Consider the following 17500-nt stretch of genomic DNA (forward strand, 5'->3'; position numbering starts at 1 on the left):
CATTTTATGCTGTTTTTTTCTCCTCCCTCACCCCACCTCCGCACGTGAACACACATACACATACACACACACACACACACACGCACTCTCTCTCTCTCTCTCTCCATCCAGGAGCAGGAAATGGTCCTAGAAGTCCATTCTGAGCTGACTGGACCAGGATGTTACCACCCACTGCAACGTGTACAAAGTATCTGGATGATCTTCTGGATGGGGGCTTATAACAAGCCAAAATAAAACCAAGTAAATTAAAATTGCAAGAAAAGCTCTAAGCAAAAGAAAGCTTAGAAACAAACGAATAAAGTGAAAGCCATGGCAGTGAGGTGAGGGGGAAAGCTGAGCCCCTCAGTACAGGGAGAGGCGGGAGCAGCAGACGACTCTGTCCTGGTCCACTCTGGGGAGCACTCGCGCCCTGCCATGGCATGGGAGGGAGGGCTGACCAACAAGGGGGGACCTGGTGAGAGTAACTCCACATGAAGCAACATAAAGAATGGTGCAAAGAAAAAGAAGCATCGCAAATAAAAAAAAGACATGTAACATGTGCCTACCATTTTCCAGATAAGAAGGGGCCGTACCTTCTGACGGGTCTAGGCGGCGGGCCCGCCGCCCATGTTTGGAATTGTTGTGCACAAACATGTTGTCAGACACGGCCAGCACGTGGCCGTCCACGTTGACTGTTGTCGACACAACAACCTGCGAAGACGAAGTGGATTTGAAACTGGAGTTGGCAAAGGAAGGCACAGTCCCCCATTAGCTACAAGCAAAGCCATCTTAAATACTGCAGAGCGAAAGGCACCCGCACGTGTTCCTGGAAATTCTCCCTTGACTGACGCGCATTCACAGCTTTTTTGGCTAATGGGGGTGGGTGGGTTGTTTTGTTTTGACTTAAGATTGCTGCTCTTCGAAACCTGCTACGCTAATTACAGTTTAATCTCCCATTATGCTAACAAGTGAATTCAATTCAGAGAAATATTCTTCTAGCCATTAGCTTCAGAAACACCCCTCTAGCCACTCATTTTAAAGCTGCTGTTTTGATTGATCTGTTCACATATTGATTAGATAGTTTATCTAATTAAAATTAGTTCACTTGAGACTGTCCTCCCTTGAAGAGTTGTGAGGATTCACAGTTGCCCAAAAAAAGGCTTCATAAATCAGACGTGCTGCTTCAACCCACACGGTCCCATCAGAGGATCCCCGGGTCAATTTGACAACTGCATCTGAGGTCTGGTAATGATCTTTTTTGCATCTGAAAAGACCGAGCTGAATATGAATAGTGAAAGTGTTTTCAATCCAGGGAAAGTATCCTTTCTCAAGCTCATTGTGAAGGCTGGCGAGGACCCTGGTATGCCAATGGAACGTCCTTTCTGTGGGAGGGAAAGGCTCCCATCTCAGGTCCAGGCTCAGAGCGCGGCCCAGGAAGAGATGGTGGAGGGGTCTCTGTAAACTCTCAGATCTTCATGGTAGAAGTAGAAAAGGAACTCACGCACGCAAGGACAGCCTTGCTGACCCCAGACACCTTCCCAGTGAGCTTGTGACAGCATCCCAGAAATGACACCTCTTAAGGGACTCAGGAAGCAGGAAATTACAACCCAGCCTTGAGATTGTTCTTTAACCGAGGTGAGTCCAACTGGAGCATTATTTCCAAAATAGCTGGAGAACAACGATTTGAGCCCAGGTTCAGTCTGGGTCTCTCAGCAGGACTCCTGAGGCTGGAGCCTGGATTTGGGGAGCAGAGAGTGTTTGGGCAGTGGTGAGGGCCAGCACCACCCAGAAGACCAGAACCCCCCAGGGAAACGTGCAAGGAGCAGGTGAGTGGGGACCGGAAGGGTTCCCAGTCCACGTTGGCCCTCCCTGCTCAGTCCACATATGTCACAACATGCCATGTAAAATGACTATTACAAGCCAAAGCTATGATGGGCCTTAGTTAATAATAGTGTATTGGTTCCTGCAACGTAGCAAATGCCCCACGTCAATGCAGGATGTTAATAATAGGGGAAACTGTGTGTGTCTGTGTGGTGGGGGTGCCCACGGGGTGTATGGGAAGTCTCTGAAATTTTTCTGTAAACCTAAAACTGCTCTGAAAAAAAAAGTCTATTAGTTTAAAAAATTTTTTAAAAAGATGAATAGAAGTGATTAAAAATAAATAAAGAGTATTTTTCAGGGTTAAAAAAAGGCCAAAGCTACACACTTACATATAAAACATGTGTGAGTAATTGATTTTTTTATTAAAAATCTCAGGCCCCACAAGAAGACAGTGAAGCAGGGCCAGTACCCACTGCACCCCATAAAGCTCCCTCGTCGGGGGCACCTTCCTTGACAACTCTCTCCCCTGTGGGCATTGCCAAGAGTGCTGGAGTATCAGGGCCTTCTGAGCCTTGAAATACCGTTAAGTGCCACCACCAGCGTCCCCAGGTCCAGCCTCAGGTGCCTCAGCATCCTCTCTGTTGACTGCTGCCTACGGGGCGGTCATCTGCATTGCCCTGGCTGGGCTGGCTCTGACACGACTTCGGCGCCACTAGTGGGCCCGGCAGCCTCTGCCCAGAGGATGCAGGGCTGCTCCTGTCACCCAGGTGCCCTCCTAGTGGTCCATCTGCCAGGCCCCACCCCAGGCCCCAACACATCACCTGAGTACGATGCCAAGACACGTAACTAACACTGAGACACAGTCTTGACCCTTTTAAAGTTCCTAGCCCATGATATGTTAAAGCAGTAAGAAAAGGTAAAAATAAAATAAAGGACACTGTCTTTGCTCTTTCATCTATATATAGGTCAGTCACCAAGGGAAAAGAGTGTAGTTCAGCAAAGAGAAAGCAGACAAGCTGTGTTTTGTTTCTCAGCCCAGGCCAACCCTGCAGTGCACCTACAGAAAGGTGCTGAGACTGTGAAACCGGTCGGAAATACTGTGTAAGCCCCGACCTGCCGTTAAGTCCAGTTAAACCTTCTGAGAGGCAGGGAGATTAGCTAAAGAGACTGGAGGAAGTCTTTCTAGTAACTGCGGTCTCCACTTGTGACTGATGCTGCATTTGGCCACTGGTAGACAATGTGTGACCTCTGCTCTGTTAGATGGATCAATAGCACCTGTGAAGCCTTGCACAAGAAAAATGGGAACAGGCCCAGCTGTTTGCAAGAGACACTGTCCCCAGCTTCAGAGTGTGAGTTGGGCAAGCCCAAAGACCCTTCTCTGATTGGCTGGTTGGCTGGAAAAACAGATGTCACCTGTTTCGCTAAAAGACTAAAGGTTTTCTAAAACAAAAGGTTTTCTAAAAAACACCTTGAGCGATTTGATGGTCAACTCATCTAAATCTCAAATAAGAATCATTTGGTAACTCATCCAATCTAGCAAACATTTCCATGAGCAGCCAAATCCCTCTCTGGTTGGTAGGGACCAGCAGCAGTTTTGTGTCCCAACCCAGCATATTTTTACAATTAACATCAGCGAAATAATCCATCATGTGTGCAGAGTACCCTTCGCCCTAAGGTAGCCTCCTAACTGTTCACAAACAAAGTCAAGAAAACTATGAACTTGGCCATCACTCATCCCTGAGCCATCCAGCTCGCCACCTCTCTCCTTGAGATGAAATCCTTGGAGGCAGACCAGAGAACGCGTCAGCCCACATCCAGGAACACAGTCTAGAAACTAGGCATGGAATTAAGGAGGCAGGAACACATCAAAACCCAGGGGAAGGGAGCTGAGCTAGGAAAGCGTTCCAGAATCTGTTGAGGCCTGCAACAGAGAGGTGCAGCTCCCTTCACGTGGAGGGCCCAAGGTCTCGGGTACACCCAACTGGTTGCATTATGGCTCTTGGCCATGAGAAATCAATCAATTCCTAAAAGAACATTTCAGCATGGACTCCATGTTCTCATCAAGCGACCACGAACAGCCATGTACAACTGAGGAAACAGGCTAAATTAGATACTACCGTTAAGAAGACTCTATTTGAAAAAATTCTAAAACAGTCATTTTGAAATACACCTACGAGACTTACCATGGTTGACTGTAAGAGGGAACCCAACTTAACCTACAGCTCTGATAACCGTGATTTCCAGGTATCTAGCAGCCCGACACAAAAGTCCAGGGCAGCATGCCCGCCCTAAGAGACATATCTTGTAATCGGGGCAAAAGCTTAGGTCATGTATTCAGAGCCAATTCAGTTCATCGTAGGTCATAACTGGACTCAATGAATCTGGTGAGCTGAAGATGCCAGATCATCTTTAAAGCATTTGAGTTAAATGTATTATCAAATGAACTAATTCTGGTTTGATCCCAAGCCCTTGGAGAACTAAGATTGTTTCCTGAACAACTGCAATATCAAAGAATTCAAATGTCATATTAAAAGCCAGGACCGTGGTCCTTGTGTCTTTGAGAAACGTGTACCTGGAATCTCCGCATATCTCGAGGGTTGCCTGCATTCTTCAAACAGTTCTGATTGCACTTGAGGAAAAACTTTAGAAAGAATCTATAAAAATACAAAAAATGGATATCTGTTAGGGTTATCAGACAAAAGACACAAACTTTTTGAAAGACACTCTTGCATGGGGAGTAACGGAGACCATCCCACAACTGCCTGGAGCTGCCCTGTAGGGGCAATATTGAGAGAAGACCCTGGAAGACACGGAGCAGGTGCCTCTGGGCCTGACGGCCAGCGTGGAACGTCTCCACATGTGAAAGTAGTGACTTACATTTGTCTGGACATCATAGGCTTTATAAAAACAACCGTGACTTGGATTGGCCATTTCCTGCCTGGATCTTTGCACGACTGACCATTAACGACTGGCGAATTGTCCACCCTGGATAGGGCTGCCAGCTTCAGCAAATAAAAATACAGCATGCCTAGTTAAATTAGAGTTTTGGATAAATAACAAATAACTTTTTTAGGATAGATACGTCCCAAAACATATCTATCCTAAAAAATTGTTGTTTATCTGAAATTCAAATTTAACTTGACATGCTGAATTTTATCTGGCAACCCTAACCCCAGAGGACATCTCTGCCTAGGTAAACACACTTTCAAGACCTATTTTACAAGTTACAATGGGAACAACTCTTAAGCAAAGAAAGGATGGGGGGGCGGGTGTTGTTTTAAGGGCTACAATGACTTCCGTGACTTGTGTCTTTATGGGAATAATCAACAATCCTTGATATGACAATGAAACTGTTACTGAGGCAGAGAATAGGAAAGAAGCAGGTGCTATCCTGGGCTGGAGAGGCGAGGCCAGGCACGAGAGCTGTTTCTATTTCCCACCCACCCTGCCCTTGCGTTTTGAAGCACGAAGTTTGAGGGGTCCTGACAGTGTGTTGAGATGCTGTGACAAAAACATCATCATGTTGTCCTCCCCATTCCTGTATGCTCACTGACAAATGTGGGAGCTCCGGCTGGCAGCATGAATGTACGGACACTGGGAGCCCGGCTGTAACACTGACCATGGAGAAACAGGGGGTCCTGTCCCTGTATCACCTCTGCCCCTCTTGAGAAGGCCACATCCATCGTGAGCCAAACGAAGGTGCGGTCTCTGTGCTGACATATCTGCCCTCTTCCGGTGTCTAAGCATCCTGTCCAGCAAAGCTATAAACAAAAATCTTCTTTACTTTCTTTCCAATGTTGTCTGTCCTACTCGATCATTATTAATTTTTTATGAAGTTTCACATGATGTCTTTGAACTCAACCTTATGGTCAAGGTTCCTTGTTGACAATTCTCATATCAGAAAATAAAAAGACTCAGTAGTCTAAGATTCACTCCTCTAATGGCATTCCCAACGCACCCTGGATGACTTTTTACCATGGCACAAGAAAATCCGATTGATGGGAAAAAGAATGGTGGCCACTTAATTAAATTTTCTTACATACCGCGCAGCCTCCCTATTTTAGGCCAGAATTTACATCTTTTATTAACTCACCTCACCTATACACTTAGCTCACAGGGCCTCCTAACACCATCTGCCATCAGCATACAGTAAGTCACTTGATATTCCACCCACCAATTTTTCCTAACAACCACTGTGCAATTAAACTCCACGCGCTCTGCAGCGAGGTAAATTAGGCACACCTGCGGCCACACTGCATTTGAACTGCATCAGAAAGGGCCTAACAAGGTGAGGGCGTCACAAAGTTATCGTCCTGTCAGGCAATTAGGTTTCACTTCGGGGACAGCCACACGGTGCAATTATGCCGCACATTACCACCCGGCTAATCTTCTGAGCAGGCGCCGGCCCGAGAAGCTGCTCTTCTATATGAAGCCGTCTACGGGAGGTTTTTTTTTTTGTGATATGAAAGATTTTTTCCCCGCCTCCAGAGGAGGTTTTTAAAAATCCCTTTATGTCCTTTTAGCCAGTTTACCCTTCTACCTTCAAGAGAGAGGAGCGGTTTTTCAAGGTGGTCTAAAGAGCCCTGGCCACGCACTGCCTTGAGGAGGGTGAGCTGGGCTGAGTAGTCTTGGGCCTCAACGAGCATCAAGGGCAGAAATTAGCAGAACAAAGTTGGGTGCTGGGACCCAGAAACATCCCGAGCATTCTCAGGGGTCCACTGGAGCAGGTAAACACACGCACGCCCACACACACATACACACACACACTTATTTGGGATGTGGCAGTGGTAGTTTCTGCTTCCGTTTCAAGTGCTCACAAGCAGGGTAAGTCCTTGGGAAAGATGTATAGTGTAGGGCCCCAGAGAGCAGGGTCCTTTTCAGGCAGTCAGGTCCCAATCACACACAGTAAGGCATGACATCTGTAGAGACAGACCAAGAAAGTGTCAATGGGGAGAAAGAGGAGCCTTGTGATTACCTTTTATCCTCGTTTTGGTTACACTGACAGACTCAAGGATTCAATTAAGCCTTCAGACGGCGGATGGCACCGCACGGCCAGCGCGTGACCGCTGACACTGTACATGTTAGGTACGAAGCCATCGTGAGCTTCCACCCACCAAGAGCTCAGTGAGATGCGCCGGGACCACGTTTGGGGGACGGTGCGAAAATTGAATGCCCGACATGTGAAGTCAAATGCTAATTCTCATCCTTTACTCAATTACCCTTTAATTGGCTTTTTCCTACGAAATATCTGACAACCGCTTTACATATCTCACTTCCAGAGCCCGGTACACAAAGGACTTAATACTCTTGTTATGAAACGAAAAATCTTTCCTATGTCAGAAAATCTTTGGCTTTAACACCAATAAACTCTTTATTACTGCTAAACATGGATTTGCTGCTCAATGGCAAAGAGGCAGTAAACATTCTAACCTGTCATTAGTACATTATGCTTAATTGTGTACAGTGTGCTTCCCGTTGCATCTGTTGGCCCATCATCAAAATGACCATTATGTACACTAATTCCCTGACCCTGTCTTTATTTCCCTAAAGAGTCATCATCTTTCACAGTAGGTACCAGAGTAAATCAAGCTTGAAATATGGGCTTTATTTACTTGTTTCTCCCAGGCAGGAGGGGAAAGCAGCAGTTTAGGGCAGACTGCTACACATCAGGCGAAACTCCCCAGTAATATTCTGCTCGGAAACAGCGTACGAAATCCTGGAAAGTTCTCGGCAGCGATTAAAAGGGGAAAGGTGTGATCTCATTACTTTTGAAATCAGGTTTCCTCTTGGAGCGCGAGCGGGGATTATGAGCAAACGCCAGCTGGGCGATCTCATTCGCTCCTAGGAGAGCTGGCTCCAGCAGGCTTCCTCCTCTAAGTCAGGAGGACCCGTGAGGACGGACCCCGGGGCCCTCCGCCTGGGAGGGCAGGGAGGGAGAGCCGCCGGACCAGCAACTGATAGCTTGAGTCTGAGCTAGGAATTCCAAGGCCCGCCCTCATTTCTGCAGAGACTGCTCTTCCATCGCTCTAAAGAGAGTGGGGGCCACTGCTCTCCCTGCTGAAGAAAGTTAAAAGTTTGGACTTGGTTACATCTGTATCAGGATCCTCTCAAACCAGGCCAGCGCTAACAGAAGCACTAAGCGGCGGCTAAAATAAATAACGGGATCAACCGTTTTAACTGGAGCCCAATCTAGGTATCACTCGGTACGGGGCGAGCCCCCACCGCAGTAACTAATTTCAAAGTCTGCTCCATTTCTGTGTGTTTAAGCTATGAATTAGTTCATTTATATTTACTTTTATGAAGCTGATTAACCAGAGCTTCTCTATCTGATGAAAATCATTTTAATTGTAGTGTTAGGCTCCTGTGTAATATCCATTACATTATGAACTGTTTAAATTCTACATGGGTATTGTGTAAATTGGCCCTTTGTGAGCGAGCAGGCAATTAGGACCAGACAGCTCTCCTTTAAGCGGCTACAGAACTTTGTGGTGTTGTTCAGGACAATCAGAAACAAAGGAGGCTGTTTAATTGTAATTTAATGGAATATCAAGGAGTCCGTGGCATTAGACGCTGGCAACAGAGAGCAGGAGAGAAAAATTAACTGCAATTATGTTTGATTAAAGCTATCCTTCTCAATAATCAGCGGTCCTGACAGGCCATGGGGCTCTAGTGGGTTCCAGGATGGCAAAAGGTGTTGAGCAATATTAAGGCCAATAAAGGAGATATTAGCATAGCTAATTACAGCCCTGCAAAACCTGTAAAGGGGGCCTCTGTGTATTGTAACGTGTGAAATAATTGGCCAAGGCCGTTATCAATTACATAAGGAATGAATTTGGTTTGTCAGAGAAAAGCTGATGAGATGCACTCCCTCTGACACCATTCCTTTCCCTCACGTTTCCAGCAGCTAAGAACTTGCCCACTTTTATCAAAAGCTGCAACTTACCAGTGACCAAATCTGATGAAATTATCTTGCCAGCAAGTGTTAGGTAATTAATACCACCCAGCCCCACCGCCTTCCCTGCCACTGCTGTTTCTCACCGAACTGAAGCCACTAATCATGTCATAATGATTTCTTTCCCTCTGGTCAAAAGGAGAAATAGAGTGTCTCCTTAGAGGTGCAGTGGGCTTGGCGTGCGCACCCTGGTGATTGAGGAGAAAGGAAACTTCCTGCAGCTTTAAGACCTGCCTTTTGCATGTGGATTTCACTTGTTTGAAATTACCTGTTCTCAGCATCTCAGGAACTCTATGTGCTTTTTAAAAAAATTTTTAATTGTCAAGTTTCAGACAGTTCCAGAGCTTGGTCTTGCCAGCGCTTGAGAACGTGAGTGACAGCGTGCTGCAAGATGCCAACCTGATGGGCCGCGTGAAGACAGGATCGGTGATTCCTAGGTGCACCCCAGCAGCCCCACTCCGAGGAAAGGGCTGTGGCTTCCAAAGGGCCCCTCCCACGCCTGATTTCCGGTCTCAGCCCTAGCAGGCACAACCTTCTCTTCTGGCCCTCAATTATGGCTAATATGAGAAATCCGAGTCAAGAATGAAAAATATTGGAATCTTTTATGGGGGGGGCTCACTTTTCCGTTTTAAGGCAAAGCTCTTAATAAGCAGCAAACGAATATGGCAACAGACAGGCCTCCATGTCATCAATCAAAAGACCCAAAGCGTCCGAGTGTAAATCATGGCACTGACAGCTTCTGGAGGTTACCGGGGACTGCAGACCCCACTCCAGATCGAACCCCCAAGTTTTTAGTTCCTGAATCCAGAACGCAAAGCCAGGAGACTATTTTAATATGTAATCACCTTAACTAGAAAAAGTGAGTCCAGAAAACCAACCAGAAAATGCAGTTGTAAAAGTCACCACCCATTGGCGGCAGCCAGGGGCTGGCGGGAGGGGGATGGAAAGAAACTGCTTAATGGGTGTCCTTTTGGGGCCACGGAAACGTTTGGAACTAGACACTGGTGGCGGCTGCACAACCTTGTGAATGCACTAAATGCCGCTGAATTGTTCACTTTAAAATTGTCAATTTCGAGTTACGTCCATCTCACTTAATTCACCATCACCAAAAAAAGTCCCCGCCCCAAAGGAGAGAGGAGCACGTGACGAGGAGTCGGGGACCCTCCTGGGGTGTCGGTGGCTGCGGCTGTCACTGTGCTCTTGGAAGGAAATAGTTAAAGAGTCAAATTAAAAGATACAGCCTTTAAGAGACTTTTGCCTGACTGATAAGAAAGTGACCGGTGGAGTGCTTCCTCGAAGTCCCTGCTAATTACTGGGAAGTCCCTGAAAGCAGTGGCCGCAGCTGTGGTGTGTGCGCGGCCGGCCATCAGTCGCTGGAGTATTGATTACTGAGCAATTCTAGCCGATCGGGTTCTGGTGCTCGGAGACAATGTGCTTCCTTCACAGAACCTGTAATGAGCAGTTCCTATACAAGACGACATTCTGCTGACATCAGATCTGTGCACTGAGATAGTACACAGGTCAATACGTATCGGATTTCCAAAATGCGAGGGTCTTAATGTCAGGCCTCTCTTTTTCTCCCTACTCCTGCCATTAGCTATTACTGGGCTCACGTTCTTTAATGCCATACGGGAGGAAAAATCTGCTCCATTAGTCTGATTTATTCTTCAAATATGCCATGACAAATTGCTTTAACACCAGACTTATTAAATTCTTGTACATTTCAAGTTATGGGTCTCATATACTTGTAGTGCCTACATGACGTCATAATGAAGGGGGCAGAGGGTGACAGTATTGAATTTTACAGCTGTGCCCAGATGTCCTTTGTGAGGGGCCTCCCTCCCCGGGTGAGAAGTCTGGGGCCGCCCGGCTCCCCGCCGTGGGTTCCCAGTCTCCGTGTGCGCCGTCCCTCGGCACGCATGATATCCTGCATGTAAATGTAGATGTATAAGGATTTGAAAATATCCACGGCTTGACTCGCAGTTCAACAATTACTGGCCTTTGTCTGGAGGTTCCCGCTCTACTGTAGCAGAGCCTGTCTCTAGTGGACCAGAGCTATTTCACTTCCTCCGCTGTAGTAACCACACCGCATTAACAATATTTGTACTACAATCGCCAAGGGACCCACTTCCCAGATTCTATCACTTCTTTATCTCCTGACAAATACCTCACTATCGAACATTATTAGGTTTAGAAAATTAACCCTTCCTGGTCTAGAGCCACACTAGGGCCCATCGTCCCTCCAAAGAGCCTTATCGCTAAATTCTGCTATAATGGTTTTTCTTTTCATCACAATTTCAGCAGCGGCTGTCAAGAGGCACTTATAGATACCATGATCTTGTACTTTTGCAATGATTCTCATTAAAATGATGCCAAAGAGATCTGATGGGATTTAATAGCTTTGCTGGCCAGTTCAATACCCACCTCCATAACAGATCCTGCGCCAAGCCCTCCTTTTGGAGAAATTTGTATGACTTGCATTAAACTTTTCCGGGTGGTTTTAATGTGTTCAGATAAGTAAAACCCAGGTAGACGCTCTAAAAGCAAACGCATCCCAGAGTTCTACGCTTTGTCAGTTACCCTACCCGGCTTGCTGTCAGGATCCTAGTTAGTGTTTTCTGTAACTGTTCCTGATATTTCATGATAGTTTTGATAAGGTTATCTGTTTAAAAGAAGTCAACTGCACAACACAAAGAAATGTGAAGTGCACTATATTTACACTAGGGTTCTTGTTTCAAGGGCCTATCTTTCTTTTTTCCTCCTTTACCTATTTCTCTATTTCTAATGGGCGATGCAGCATTGACATTATTTCCCCAGCAGATCATTCGCCCTGTCAATCAGTCTGTATTTTGTCTTTCGCTGCGGGCTCATTAAAACAGCTTCCTCACTCCCTCTGGACACTGCTCTATTTGCCAGCTCTGATCACGGAGCTCCTTATTTAAGAAAAATGCCAGCATCACTTGGCTCACATCAGATGCACCCCCTGACTTGTTGCCAGCTCCAGGGGAGACTTCTACATAGACTTTGTGCGCAGAGATTAAGTGCCTACGCTTATCCCAACTTAGGGTTTCAAACCTCTCCCACCATACGTGTGTGTGTGTTTTTAGGGATCTGAAGATAAGGGGAACGCTCTCCCTGCCATTCTGATTTCTGCCGGCTACAGAGATCATGCTCAAAACAAATATAAGGTTTTTTGTTGTTCGTTTGTTTTTGTTTTTTTTCCCAATCTCCAAATGGGAAAGATCTCGTTCACCCTTTCCTACTCAGATGCGAATTTTCCCCCACCCATGCCAGCTTGCTTAATTAAGAACTATCATCTTTGTGGGTTGAATTATTAATAAAAAACCACATTTTAAATCAAGCCTGTGCATGCATGTAGGACATCAGTGTCGAACCTGCCTATGCCGGCCTCTCCAGCCTTTTAGGTCCTGATTAAAAACTTATTAAAACATTATAAATGATTAATGGGAGCACAGCTCTGAGTGGCAATTATTAGTTTTAATGCAGGTAATGCAGCTTAATGAGGGGGCACATGTGTGCAAAGCTTTAACTTCATTACTCCTGCGTGTCAACAAATACAAGAGAAATGTGTGTCCAGGTCATCCATTACTTGAAACAGCACCAAGCCGTCCCTGCTCACCTCCCTTTGTTGATGAGCCAGGAGCCATAAATTAATCCCTTTCTGTGGCTCAGGGAAGGACCAAGGTGTTAAAATCACAGTAAACCTTGCTCGGCTCCCCACGCCACCGTCCAGCACTGTGTGTGAATATTCCACAGATTATCTTTCCTGGAGCCCTTCGGCACATGGGAATTTTTCACTGGAATCGTTGCAGGTTGTCATTGTCTCCGCTCAGAAACGAAAGCTCCCGACATCCAGAGCCGATTGGGTTTCTTTCCTTTCTAGTTTTGAAAGGTCTGTGGAGGAGTTTGGCTCCATCCTTCCAGAGCCTAATTCGTGTTAACACCGTTCCCCTAAACATTCAGACGTGATTCCAACGCCCTTCCTTCTAAGTGCTCATCTCCTGGAGTGCGAGAGAGTGTGTCTGAGAGAGAGAGAGTGCACACTGGTGTCCCCCTGGTGAGGAAGGAGTTTTCAGGCTGGAATGCAGAAACACAAGGAAATACCAGTCAGCGCCTGGCTGCAAAGCTGAGATGGCAGGGTGAGCCCAGGGCTGGGAAGATGCTGCATGGTCAACAGATGCATTTAGGATGCTGGGAGTGGGGAGCCCCGAGTGCTTCCTCCACCCACAAAGACGCCCATACAGGTCGCCAGCCCCACCTGGGACCCTCAGCCCCGGGCCTGTGCCCAGCCCACTGCTGGGGAGCGGGCGTCTCCTTTTATTTTCTGTTTTTGTGACAAGCAGCTAGATCCAGGCTGATCTCCACTATCTGTTTGAAGAGTATTCAGGACTATTTGCATCATTTTATCGCTAATGTATAATATATGGCTCTAAAGTGAGCCCAAGCACTGTCTTGTTACCGAGCATAAAAAAGTAAGAGCAATAAAGATACATTAGTCCTCTCAAGCACAGCGGCTATAATGCAAGCCAGAAAGGTTGCTGCTTAGAGTTAAGAGGCAACCTTTCTGCCTGACTAAGACAATGGAAGAGTAAAGAAAATGTCAAATCAAGAAAAGCTGGATTTAGAGATGAGGCAGCCCAGAATGACGTGGGTGCCATATTTTGTGAAACTATAATGCTGTTGGCAGCAAAGATCCGTGTTTCTGATTCATCTAGGGCCGCATGGCAAAGCTTTGTCAGTCTGTGCAAGGTATAAATAATTCAGGGTGAGAGATGGCAATTACAGGGCCCTGCACAACCAAAATGAATATTTTATGAGGACTAAAACTGCTCTGGAATGAATCATACACATGGAGTCGCACACACATGGCGAGTGGGCGCACACATCGCAGCCCCAAGAAGACAGGCGCACAGCTCTCATCTCCTCTCGGAGTCCGGACCAGAGACCTGGCAAACAGGAACTGGCAAACACAGAGCAGGCTCCCCTCCCTCACTCTGGACAGGTGCTCAGTCCCTAACATGTCCGGCAGGGAAGAAGGGAGGGCACAGCACCGGCCGCCACCGTAGAAACTCTTGGCTGATACACCCCACAAGTTTGGTTTTACACGAATAGTTCCAAATGAGCATGTGGCTTGCCGATTGCTTCAACTGTTCAAACTGCTGATAGGTGTAAGGTGGGAACCTTCTATGTGGGAGAAGATGATCTGAATTCTGGTGCAAGGGAAAGAACAATACGTGGACTCAGTGAAACCTAGTGGGCACCGAAGGAAGGAGGGGCCACGTGAGCCTCGGCAAGTGTTACACTCACACCCCATAACGTGAGTTTTCATTTTCCTTCCAAACAGAGGCACATCCTGCAGCTCTTCCTCCATCTTCTGGACCTGAATCTTATAGGGTCCGGGTCAACCCACTGGAGGGCCAAGACTGGGGCTTTTTACGTCCTCGTGTCCAAACTCGCACGGAGAAGTTGCTTCCCTCACCACTAATGGGGGTAGGATGATGCCAAAAGGGTCTTTAAAAGCTGAAAGGATGGTTTCATCTGTTACGTTTCCTCCAAAAATGCTCCTGGTGAATTGCTAGAACAAATAACAACATTGTTCTTGAGGCCATGGAGGCCAGTCCCACCGGTGAATGGCCATTGTGTTTGTCCAGCTACTGATACCTGGGCTTTTGTGGAGGAAAGAAGGCCGGGGGCCGTGACATCAACACAGCACAAGCGTCCCTCTGTGCAGACACCCAGAGCGGGTCCTCGCCGTGGTGGGAACCAAACACCAGATCTCTCCGAGAAGGTTTTCTTTAAATCCAACTCCAATGCATTGTTTATGAAAACAAGGCTATTAGGTATATTAATAATTTGATAAATAGGGATTTGCCCTTAATTATTCATGAAGAACATTTGGCAACAGTAAAATTATATTCGCAGAACAGGTTTATAAACCAGCTAATTATAAATTAAGTATGCAAGAGAAAATTGCTAACCTTGAAATTAAAATATTTTATGATTCTGCAATTACAAAAAAAAGGTAGAGAATTATCAAAACCCCAGTGTGAGCACAGAGTACAGCAGGACTCTACAGATGGCACAGTGCAGGCCGGGGGAGTGGGAGCACAGATAGTGGACCAGGAACGGCGCCCCCACCCCACTGCAGCCCTAACAGCAGAGGTGGCTGGACAGGGCCACTCTGCTTATTCTGCTCAAGCACAACTTTCCAAGGGGATAATCGTACAGAACCAGCATCCATCCGGACAAGGCAGGTGAGCATCCTCAGAAAGCACCTGTGTACTCTCTGCAAAGGACATGGTGTGTCACCTCTCTGCTTACTGTCAAGCCCTGGCACATGGACAGTCCAGCGTGTAACCATTGCCATGTCCAGGGCCCACAAGGAAGCCCCTGGACGCCCCTCTGCTCCCCACTTCAGTGACCTCCCGCTGGGGCAGAGTCCACACTGAGCTCGGGGTCCAGAGGGACTAAGACAAGACTGGTGCCAGTGCCAGAGAGGAGCGCAGTGCCACTCGTCCCCACTAGAGGGCTTCTCACGGCGGCTTCAACAGGGAGCAGGCAGATGTCCTTGTGCCATCAGGACGCAGCTCCCCGCCTGCACACTAACTTGGGACAGACCCCTCCTCTGACCTGGGTCATCCCATCTTACTCTCTGGCTCCTGTGCCAGCGGACTTCCTTGTCAGGAGGTCTGTCCACACCCACCCACCCATCCCCTCAACAGCCCCCTGGGAGCTAAATGGCCAGCAATGCAACCCCACTGAGTTTCACAAACATTTTCCTTTACTCACGAGAAAATAAGACATGGGCAAATCTTTCACTCACTTTTTAATGACTAGATATCCTCTCCCATAATTTGGGCAGATGTTAAAAGAATTAAGAAGAGCGATCAGGATGAATTAATTGAAGAAGATCCTATTTAAAAAAAAGAAAAGTAGGCCGTATTCCTTAACTTCTTCTCCCATGGCTATGTCACATGTGCCAAAAATGCAAACTGTGGCACTCAGCCCTCTGCCACTCTATTTCACCATGTGACAACTCATGACTCCACACACTCTCTCTTCACTCTCCTGAAATCAAAGAGAAAATGAGCAAAATCCATTTAAGTGCTTTTTTTTCTTTTTAGTTATGAAGAGTCTTGACTTCCCCAAGAGTAAAAAGCCCCATTAATTGCTCATGTAACAGAGACAACAGCACAGGGCACACCTTCCTGCCCAAGCGGCCACCTTAACACTCGGAGACACAGCTGCAGGTCAGACAGCCAACCAATCAGGAGGTCTCTGGGAACTCAGATAATGAAAATTTTTTCATGTATAAAATCCTTAATCAAAATGCTGGTGGCGTCATCTTGTGCAGACACTGCAACTTAAAATTAAAACACGACAGAACCTTTAACAAAATGAACATCCCTTGGCTGTACAGGACAAGTGCTCCCGAACTGTGACCTGGAGGGTGGCGGCTCCAGGCTCTGTGCACAGAGCTGACCCCACCTTGTTCCAATGACACAGAGATCCAAGAAAAACAACTGTTGCTGCCCCAGGATCCCCGAAGCCCAGAGGGACTCCAAACTTTGAAGACAAACGAGCAGAGATGACACCCCTCGGATAGCGCTGTAAGGCAGAGAGGTGTGACACGCACGATGGGCAGCCGCCAGCCTGATTTCGGCAGGGCCTTAAGCCATCTCCACAATTAGTTTAACTCTATCAGCTGGTAGCTAAAGAATATTTTTATCATTTGGAATAGACTATTTACCATTTGATAAGATACATTTCTTTCTTTACCTCTGGGATGCGCCACAGATGCTAAGCAACTTCCCCTAACAATATTTAAATTGCTTACAAAGCCTCTCTAAATATTTGCTATGTATTTAGCATGCCTAAGATTTGCCCGTTATCCCAAAGTCTTTTTGTTGTAAATTGCAATTTTACAACTTCATGCTCATGATATATTTTGACAAAGCTCTACTGACACCCTCTATTGGCCTCCAAAGGCAAAAGAGCTGATACTCCACGAGCCACCAGAGAACTCTCAATTTGTTGTGAGACCGCTGCTACTTTGCCATCCTCAATCTGCATGGAGAAAGATTAAACATTCAATTTGTTACTTGATAGGCCACAAGGTTCGCCACTTACCATACAAATGGAAAACATTACTGTCATTCCTCAACTTGCTTGCCTGAGTATTTTATTATTTGTAATATTTACTTCAGGGAAATTATGATTCATGTCATATTTATCTTCATGAAAAATGAGCATCTAAATGGAAATCACCTTTTGAATGTACCAGGATATAGTGTAATACTAATATGCTTCATGAACTATAAAATTTAGTCACAGTATATGGATATATTATAGCATGACTTTAATACTCTCCCATCAAGCAAATTTTCTCTGTGTTAAGCTGATACTCTGAGCTCTGATTCCAGTTTGATAATCATCACACTTACATGATGGTACAAGTCACTGCTTGTAGATTTATGTCCCCCCTCAGCTCTTTTGCATTAATCTGCCTCTGAATAAGCTATTCGCACTTCCTCCAGTGCATGCAGGAAATTGAAATAAGGTGCAAATTTGTAGGCCTTAAATCTGAACAAGCACAGACAGATATTTTTCACCTGATACCATTCATTTGTTTCAAGTAAATACAAAAGACATTTTTTATTCTTTGTCTTTGTCCTAAGGCCGTTCTTCACAAAAACGACTGTTGTGTTTTTCCCTCCATATTTACAT

The 17500-nt window shown here is 46.3% G+C and overlaps 1 protein-coding gene across 11 annotated transcripts in view; it reads right to left on the minus strand.

Annotated features, from left to right (window-relative positions):
• The window catches only part of EBF3 (EBF transcription factor 3), a 119676-nt gene that overhangs the window by 36883 nt on the left and 65293 nt on the right, over positions 1-17500 (minus strand). For 7 of the 11 annotated variants that reach the window (XM_046654921.1, XM_046654920.1, XM_046654917.1 and 4 more), the window contains exons 7-8: positions 4373-4454; positions 546-690 (exon numbers count right to left, since the gene is read on the minus strand). In XM_046654921.1, coding sequence (XP_046510877.1) covers positions 546-690; positions 4373-4454 — 227 coding nt within the window. The remainder of the gene's footprint in view (positions 1-545; positions 691-4372; positions 4455-17500) is intronic. The other 4 variants (XM_046654919.1, XM_046654916.1, XM_046654915.1 and 1 more) reach the window with 1 other exon arrangement.

Source organism: Equus quagga, chromosome 2, assembly GCF_021613505.1.
Source record: "Equus quagga isolate Etosha38 chromosome 2, UCLA_HA_Equagga_1.0, whole genome shotgun sequence".
Taxonomy (NCBI): Eukaryota; Metazoa; Chordata; class Mammalia; order Perissodactyla; family Equidae; genus Equus; species Equus quagga.